An 8,303-nucleotide genomic window follows, 5' to 3' on the forward strand; every position below is an offset into this window, starting at 1 on the left:
GCCTGCCGTCCGGAGACCCAGCCTATTTGCATATGGGCGGGCCCACGACTCGACCACGGGGCGGAGCTCTGGGCCCTGCCGCAGCCTATTTGCATACGAGGGAAGGTCCCGCAGCGCCGGGCCGGGCCTCGGTGCCCCGTGGACCTTCATTCCCGCCATTCAGCGAGGGGGAGAGCGTCAGCGACTAGCCAGGCGCCTGTGCGGGAGGAGACCGCACGGCGCTCCCCTGCATTGCAGCAGTCTCATGTGACGTGCACCCCGGGAGCGGGAGGAAGCCGGGCCCGGCACCAACCACCTGCGCCCGGCCGCTTCCGGTGGCGGCGCGTGATGCGTTCGGGTTTCCCAGGGCCCTCTGCTAGGGCGGGCAGGAGCGCTGCCCACAAGCGCGCCACTTCCGGTCCAACGGCCAGGCCTTGGGGCGAAGGTGGATCCGCCCCGGAAGTGACGCCAGCCACGGAGCCGCCTCCTTCCGGGTCCGGTCAGCTGGCGTGCATACTAGCAACATGAAGCTGCTCACCCACAACCTGCTGAGTTCCCACGTGCGGGGCGTGGGGCCCCGCGGCTTCCCGCTGCGGCTGCAGGTACCCGCCCGGGCGCCCGGAGCCCCGGCCCTGGCGGGGTGCAGGGTGGGCATCCCGCCCCTCTTTAACTCCCCGCCCCGCCCCACAGGCTTCCGAGGTCCGCGTCAACCCCGTGGAGTTCAATCCCGACTTCGTGGCGCGCATGATCCCCAAGGTGGAGTGGTCGGCGCTTCTGGAGGCGGCCGAAACCGTGAGCACCCGCTCCCCACCCGCACGCCCTGCGGGGGTCTCCCCGCTGTCCCGGGGACCGAGCCCCGGCCCGAGGGGGTGGGTCGGGAAGGCCCCGGAGATGATTTCGGCTTCCCGTCCGCAGTTGCATCTGACCGAGGTCCCCAGCGCGCCGGCGGAGGGATACGAGCGGGATGAAGAATTCCTGAGGAAGATGCACCACGTGCTGCTGGAGGTGAGACCGGGAGGGGCGTCCCCTGCTTCCCCGGCCCCAGGCCGCCATTGCTCAGCCCTGCCCTCCTCCCCACAGGTGGACGTGTTAGAGGGCACCCTGCAGTGCCCCGAGTCCGGAAGGCTCTTCCCCATCAGCCGCGGAATCCCCAACATGCTGTTGAACGATGAGGAAACGGAGACTTAAGCCGGCCAGCCACCGATTCCATTCTGTGACCTTGTAGCTCTGCCGTGCCCCTTGTATGTTGGCTGCCTGCCTGTCGTTTGCATCCACGACCCTCGACCCAGTGACACGCGCAACATGAGTGTCCTTGAGCTTGACAGCATATATATTTTTTTCTCATTAAAGGTTCAAAACCAAAAGCGGTTTCTCTTTTGCAGCAAATATACATTAAAATAGAGTCTCTGTACAGCCAAAGGCTCTGGGCCCCGGCTTGCCTAAGTCCCTGTGCCTCCCTGGCCAAACCCAAAAATAAATATAGTGTTATTGCTCTGCAGGGCATAGAGGCAGTGCCCTCCCTACCACCCCACGGAGGCTGGGTGGGGGCTGATAGGGGGCTCTGGCCACCCCAGGGGGCCCAAGGGTAGGAGCCTGCTCGGAGTTATTGCTTCATGGGGGAGGGGGGCACTAATGCCCACTGCAAATGAGGAGAGGAGCAAAGGGGGCAGGGCCTTTGCTCTTCAAGTCCCCCTCTACTCCCGAGGGGGAGGGTCGGATTAAGCAGCAGCAAAAGCTTCCATGGCTGAGGATCAGGCTTCTGCCCACCCTCACTCACGCCCCCCTGCAGCCCCCTATGGCTTCCGCAAGGCCCCCTATGCTCTAGGGGCACATTATGGCTTGCAAGGGGCAGCACTGTGCCCAGAGCCTGGGCATGCACCTTCCCAACTCCTGACAATCCCCAGGGAGGGGAGGCACGGGCATGCTCCCAGGGGCAGATGGCACTGCCCTGGCCCTGCCAGCAGGCTGCAGCACTGGCCCCCCTCCCCACCGTGGGGCTGACCCCTGCTGGCGGGTCCTGCCAGCACCCCACCTGTGCCCACCCCCTGCCTCAGTCCATCATGGCCTCGAGCATCTCCAAGAAGAGCTTGTGCATGGGCACCTTGCCTTCCAGCTTCACCCCGTAGAAGTGGGCCAGCACCTTGCCCGCTGTCTGGCGCAGGAGCGGGAGTGTGAGCAGCAACCTGCCCGCCCGTCGCCGCTCAGCACCACCTCCAGGGCCTGCCCGGCTGGCCTCATACTCCAGCAGCGCCTCGTGTAGAGCTTCCCGCAGCTGCTCCACGGCCTCAGCGTCCTCGATGTGCACTGAGTCTGCAGAGAGCAGGGAGAGAGTTTGCCCCGCACCACCTCCAGAAAGGGCTGAGCCTTCTACTCCAGGGTGACTTCTGCCTGAGCCAGGACCCAACACACACACCCCACCACCACCCCACCCCTGGCTCTTGTCCTCCCCACCGCCTATCCCCATGAACACAGCTCTAGGGCTCAAAACGCCTGTGCATATACATAGTTCTGGCCCTGCCCTTGGCTTGCTGTGTGACCTTCAGCAAGTCTTCCCTGTGAGGCCGAGTTTTCTCCTTCTGCAAAAGGGCCTAGTCCACTTCTAAATAGAGTCCACCAGCACCGGGTCCAGCTCACCTGAGTTGGCCAGGGCCAGGGCCTTCAGCAGGACGTATTCCTCACGCTCAAGTCGCAGAGCCTGTAGTCGCCGCACCAGTTGCAGCAGGGCAGCCCCCAGCTCCCCCAAGCCAGCTGCCCGTGCCCCCTCTTCATCCAGGACCAGGTCCTCGGCGAAGGCCAGCTCATCCTGCAGGGGCAGCGAGCGCTGGGCCACCCCCAGCACGAGCACCTCCATCCACACACTCTGCAGCACGGACATCTGGTCGGACAGTGACAGCGACGAGAAGCCTGGAGAGTGGGGGGCCAGTTTCGCTGAGCAAGGGTGCAGTGGCAGGCATGGCCCGGCCGACCCAGGGTGCCCTGACTGCGGGGCTCTTTACCTGGGATGCTCTTGGCCCAGCTGATAGTGACCACGATCTCTCGGTCAAAGAGGTCACAGAGGGTGGCCACGGCCGGCAGGTGTCCATCAGGGCCCGCTGGGTCTGGCATGGCATAGAGCTTCTCTGGTTCGACCACCAGCAAGTGAGAGACCAGGGCGTTCACAGGAGCTGCAGGACCAGTGGGATGACTCAAGCCTGGAATTCGCCAGGCCTCACTGGCCCCTGGGGGTTACCCATCGCCCGTGGGCTTCCCTGGTCATCACTGACCAGTGTTGTTAGGACAACGGTCCAGTTCCCAGCATGAGCCAGGAACCGTATTTTCATACACAAGTTCTTAAGGAATCTAGGGCCTCTGGCACCCCAGCCCCTCAGCTCCAGGCAGCCCTGGAGGTCTTACCGGTCTTCCGGGGCCCCCCGGCGACTGCCAGGGGACCGGTGGGAAAGGGGCCCGAGAAAGGCAGCGGGTCCACCTCTGGCCGCCGCTTGTATTTCTGTCGTCCGCCCCGGACACGGTCCAGACGCACCCCTTGAAATCGCAGGAAGGGACCATGTCGGCAGGGCTGCCCTGCAGATGCCTGCCTGGCCAGCTCCCTCCTGCTTCCTCGCAGGCGCTCACCCTCCTTGAGCATGCCCACCCGCAGGCACTTGGTGAAGCGGCAGGCCTGGCAAGCCTTGCGTCTCCTCTTGGTGATCTCGCACTCGTTGGAAGCCGGACAACTGTACTCGATGCTCCCTGCCAGGAAGAGGCAGTGCTCCAGTGGCAGCCTCCCCGGGCCCAGAGGACAGGAGACCCCTGACCGGCCCCGGGCAAGCACAGGTCTGGGGACGTGGGGAGGAAAGGGAGAGCGGGAGCTGTGTGAGGGTGCAGAGCCTGCTGGGCTGGGGGCCTCTGCCTGCACCTCTGCCCAGAGCTGCCCGGAGCTGCGGCTCTGGGCCACTTGGCCCCCATCTGCTATCCAGAGCCCTGTGCCCACCTCCGCGTTAGTCCAAGTCACCCCCTCATCTTGGCCCAGCAGACGACCTACTGCCACCGATCACTTCTGACTCCTGGAAGACCTTCCACAGGTCCTTCTGCTTCTAGAACAAACACCCTACTTGCCTGGTCCTCCCCCTCTGCGGCCTCCGTGCACATCCTGAGTGGCTTCCAGCCCAAGACCCCAGGGCTCCGTCCCTGGATCTCATCTCTATCCCCTCCCATGCTGATGGAAAAGTCATGGGCTTTCCTACTTCTCTCTCTAGCCTGGGCCAAGAGCCCTGGTGGCACCAAGGGTTATGCGTTGAATTGTTAACCAAAGCTCAGCAGTGTGAAACTACTCTTCGGAAGAAAGATGAGGCTTCCAAGTCTTGGAACCAACAAAGACCAGCCTCCCTCTGTCCTCTAAGTCACCATGCAGGAGAATGACCCTAGACCTGTCCTGAGTTCTAGATTCCAATGCAACTGCCTCCTCAATATTAGGGAAGCCTACGAAGTACCTCCAAGCCAACATGTCCTAAGTAGGACTCCTGGTCCTTCCCCAAGGCAGTCCCTCCACCTGTCAGATTGCTCAAACCAGAAACAGAGGCTGTAGCAGCCTCCAGACCTCTCACAACCTGAGGCCATGCCAGCCATAGGTCCTGGTGGGCACCACCACATCTTAATGGGTGCCCACCCATTAAGGCACTATCCCCTTACCATCTTAATGGGACTCAAGGCAGCAGCCCAAGGGGGCCTTTCCAACCCTTGTCAGACCCTGTGCCTGCCACTAATGGCCCTCTGCCCTGGGCACCTTTCCGACCTTATCTCACAGAGACCCTGCCTCGGGGCAGGTTTGTCCCTCTGGCTTCAGTGCCTGCTAACACTTGCTCTTTGTGCCTCTCAGGTCTTTGCAGCTGTCCCCTGGGGAGGCTCCCCTGGTCACCCTGTAAGAACGGCAGACCCCTTCTGAGGATACTTCCTGCCCTCTACCTAGCCTGACAGTCTTCTCTTCTGCTCTCAGCACCTGGACTAGGTAACTGGGCTTATCTTCTTTGTTACCTATCTCTCGACTTTAGGGTCGGTGCTGAGAAGGCCAAGATTGTGCCTGCTGCTAAGGACAAGGCCTGGCTGGCCATAGTTGCCATGGGCTGTGGGCTGCTGTCAAAGCCAGGCCTGGACTCAGGGTAAGCCCCATGCTTAGCGGAAACAGCAGGATCACTCCCCTGACAGGTTACAGACTGGACCATTGAGATCCAGAGGGTTTTAATGGGAGATTGCCAAGCCTTTCTTCCTAGTCTGTCCGTCTGAAAGCACTGCTGAAACTTGTTCAGTGTCAGAGCAACATGCAGGTCTCCAAAGGGCTGGGGTGTAAGTTCAGGTCTCTAGTGTCCCCTGGCCCATCAGAGGCACTCCTGATTACTGGTGGCCCTCCCAGCCACAGTGGGTGGTCACAGGGACCCCATGACACAAAGCCACAAGACACTCTCTCCTGTACCCCATGGGGGGCTTCCACACTCAGCTCCAGACCTTTTTTTAAAGAAGCCCCTCAGAAAGCCTGGACACAGCCAGTCATGTGGGCAGACACCTGTCTGTGCCTCTCCCTCCGGCTGTAAGAGAGCCCTTTGTGCAATTCATTGTTTCCCATCTCGTCTCGCTGCTACAGGACAAAGCACTCCAGGGGCCGCAGCCTGGCCGGGGTCCCCAGCTGTGTCCCTGGGACAGCGGCCAGGGCAGTGGAGCACAGGTTTGTGAAGCGGGGGCGGCCCTCTGGAGGCTGCCACCTATGTGACCTTGGGCAAGTCCCAGCCTAACCCCATAATCGTCACATTACACAGGCGGGCTGTGGGGCAGGGCGATGCTAGTACTGGAGACTGCTTAGAGTACGGGGGCCACTACACACTCCCTGCTTTGAGAAGCCCTGGCCTCCGGAATGCACAGAGAGCAAGGGGTCACGGGCCAGGGAGGAAACACCGGGACCTAGCTCTGTCAGCTTCTGGTCTTCAGAGGGCGCACATAGGGCTTTAGCCCACTGGCTCTGAGCCAAGTCAAAACTTGCTGGAATGTCACAATCAAGTCGTGAGGTGTCTGTCCGAAGGTCAGTTATTAGTAATAAGCTGAGGCTGCAGCCTGCTGGGGTCTGGAACTCAATCAACCACCGGCCAGACCCTGCGTCCATCGTTTTCTCTCGGGGTATGACCTGAACAGTGCCGTTCTGCCCCAGAAAAGAACCCCTCTGGTCTGCAAAATACGAGGGCAACAGGGCTGATAGCTGACAAGGGTTCCTGTGGAGGTTGAGATCACGCACGAAAGTAAAAGGACAAACTCTCAAGGTTTACGCCGCCCACCAAAAGGACCGGTGATTTCAAGCCCACACAGAGAAATGCAGGCCCGTTCCCAAGAACCAGCTTCCTGTTCCCACCCGTCTTTTTTGATGGGTCTTCCCAGGTGGGAGAAATTGGGGGTGGGGGGGCCTTCTAAAAGCAGGAATGCCTCATAACCTTTTTCAAGGTGGATGCTGAAGTGTGTGCTGCAGTCAGCCTCCTGTCTGGTGCTGGTGTAGGTGCTGCTTTGGGACATTTAAGAACAGAGTGGGTCAGGATCGACAATGGGCCCGTTGCGGCCGTGGCTGAACCCAGGCTGAGGTTTTCTGAACTCCTCTGGGCTCTGAGACCTAGCCAGCACCCTCAAGGCCCTCTATGCCCTCACCTAATCCAGAGACAAGTCCTGGTGGGCTTTATTCACACTTTTCAGGAAAGGGATTCTGTGGGAACTCTAGCTTGCCAACCCCAAGCAGGCCCTTGGCAGCAATCCGGGGGGCTACTGCACCTTGACAGTGCACCACATGGGTGGCCCAAGGCCCAGAGGGTATAGGGCAGCAGTGGGCACAGGAGTGAAGTGGGGGCTCACCCTGGATGGTCCTCTTGAAGAAGGCTTTGCAAGCCTCACAGGACGCCACGCCATAATGGTAGCCGGAAGCCACGTCCCCACAGACCAGGCAAAGGCGTTTGGGCAGGGAGCTGAGCACCAGCTTCCCACCCCCCTGCTCGCCAGGCCCAGCCCCCTCCCCATCCTCCTCTTCCTTGTGGCCTGGGAGGCATCGGGTGGGAGCTGGCCCCGGGGCTAGGGCCACTGGGGGCTCAGGCTCGGTCTCCGAGGAGCCCTTGGGGCTGTCGGGGCTGGCTGGTTCCGCCTTGATGTAGAGAGGCTCGATGCCCACCACCTGGCTGGACATGGCGCTGGTCACCTGCAGGGAGATACCGGGCATGTCCCAGGGAGGCCTGAGGATGGGGGTTGGGGAAGAAAGACACCCTGCCACTCGGTTGCCCAACCCTGGGCCCAGGGCCAGGCTACCAGGCTAAGCGAGAGGGGAGAGGGGACAGAGTCCAAGGAAGGGCTGCCTGGAGGAGGGCCCCTAGCTGTTGCCATGGAAACAGAGTCTCCAGAGCCAGTAACTGACAGCCGGTCCCCCACTGGGGAACTCCCTGCTGGAGTGAGCCTCTGAGGTACCCTAGGCCACCTCCAATTCCAAAGTTGGACTCCCCTCAATCTTCCTCAGCTGCTTGACAGGCCCCCCATAGTCTCTCCTCCCTCTGGGTATGAGTACTGGGGCACAGAGGCCAGGGGACACACTCCTCTTCACTCATCTGGCGCTCAGGTGTCCCCACCTGCTCACCCCCTCCTTCCCCCAGGACCCTTTCCACACCCCAGTGGTCACTGATGCTCACACTGTGTGTACGCACTCTTCCCCAGACTCTCCCTAGAGGATGGACACCTGGGCACACATTCTCACACACCCCCTACCGTGCCCCACACCTCCACCCGGCAGACTCCACTACGGAGAAAACGCACCAGAGCCCCATGCACCTGCCGCTCCACCTCCCTCCTGTCCCTGCTGGCTCAACCCAGGCCGCCCTGGAGGGTGCATCTCCACTGCCAGCACCCAGCACCCACACTCACTCTTCACGCTGGCTGCCGCAGAGCCCTCCGCCTCCTCCGACGCCCCCACCCCCACCCCCTAGCCCCCAAGCGGGCGCACACCTGCGGGAAGTTGCCTAAAGTTGCAGTGCCCGCAGGGGGCCTCTATCAGGTTATCAGGAAGTAAGTAAGCTGGGAGAGCGGAGCAGAAGGAAGTTCTCCCCTGCTGGTGCGATGACCTTTGACCCACAATAGTGGGTGGCCCAAGGCCCCTTCGAGCGCCCCCACGTGGTCCTCGAAACCCCTTGCCCCGCAGGGTGCCCTCCCATCTTCCACCCCAGCACGCCCCGGGGACTTCACCCTGCCCTGGGTCGGGATCCGAGGCCCAAGCCTGAGCGGGGCCGGACCCGGAGACCCAGGCCGGCCCACGAGGACCCGGGCCCTGGACCCTGTCCGGA

General features: G+C 61.9%; 2 protein-coding genes across 3 annotated transcripts; one reads left to right on the forward strand and one right to left on the reverse strand.

Annotated features, from left to right (window-relative positions):
• Nucleotides 1-378: 378 nt before the first annotated feature.
• On the forward strand, nucleotides 379-1,343 carry TRMT112 (tRNA methyltransferase activator subunit 11-2). Its single transcript, XM_004713510.2, has 4 exons — nucleotides 379-581; nucleotides 670-771; nucleotides 895-984; nucleotides 1,060-1,343. The coding sequence occupies exons 1-4, from the start codon at nucleotides 504-506 to the stop codon at nucleotides 1,165-1,167; spliced, it is 378 nt and encodes a 125-aa protein (XP_004713567.1). The 5' UTR covers nucleotides 379-503; the 3' UTR covers nucleotides 1,168-1,343.
• ESRRA (estrogen related receptor alpha) lies at nucleotides 1,287-8,283 on the reverse strand. Of its 2 annotated transcripts, XM_045297234.1 has the most exons (7): nucleotides 7,969-8,283; nucleotides 6,838-7,174; nucleotides 3,592-3,708; nucleotides 3,373-3,501; nucleotides 2,976-3,143; nucleotides 2,614-2,883; nucleotides 1,287-2,289 (listed from the first exon to the last, which is right to left on the reverse strand). In XM_045297234.1, the coding sequence occupies exons 2-7, from the start codon at nucleotides 7,160-7,162 to the stop codon at nucleotides 2,030-2,032; spliced, it is 1,269 nt and encodes a 422-aa protein (XP_045153169.1). In that variant the 5' UTR covers nucleotides 7,163-7,174; nucleotides 7,969-8,283; the 3' UTR covers nucleotides 1,287-2,029. The 2 variants fall into 2 exon arrangements, with proteins under 2 accessions (XP_045153169.1, XP_030743439.1); XM_030887579.2 differs by lacking the exon at nucleotides 7,969-8,283 and having other exon boundaries at nucleotides 6,838-7,572.
• Between the last annotated feature and the right edge of the window lie 20 nt (nucleotides 8,284-8,303).

The sequence above is a fragment of the Echinops telfairi genome, unplaced genomic scaffold (assembly GCF_000313985.2).
Source record: "Echinops telfairi isolate 266 unplaced genomic scaffold, ASM31398v2 ScPeMD7_7417;HRSCAF=8455, whole genome shotgun sequence".
Lineage (NCBI taxonomy): Eukaryota > Metazoa > Chordata > Mammalia > Afrosoricida > Tenrecidae > Echinops > Echinops telfairi.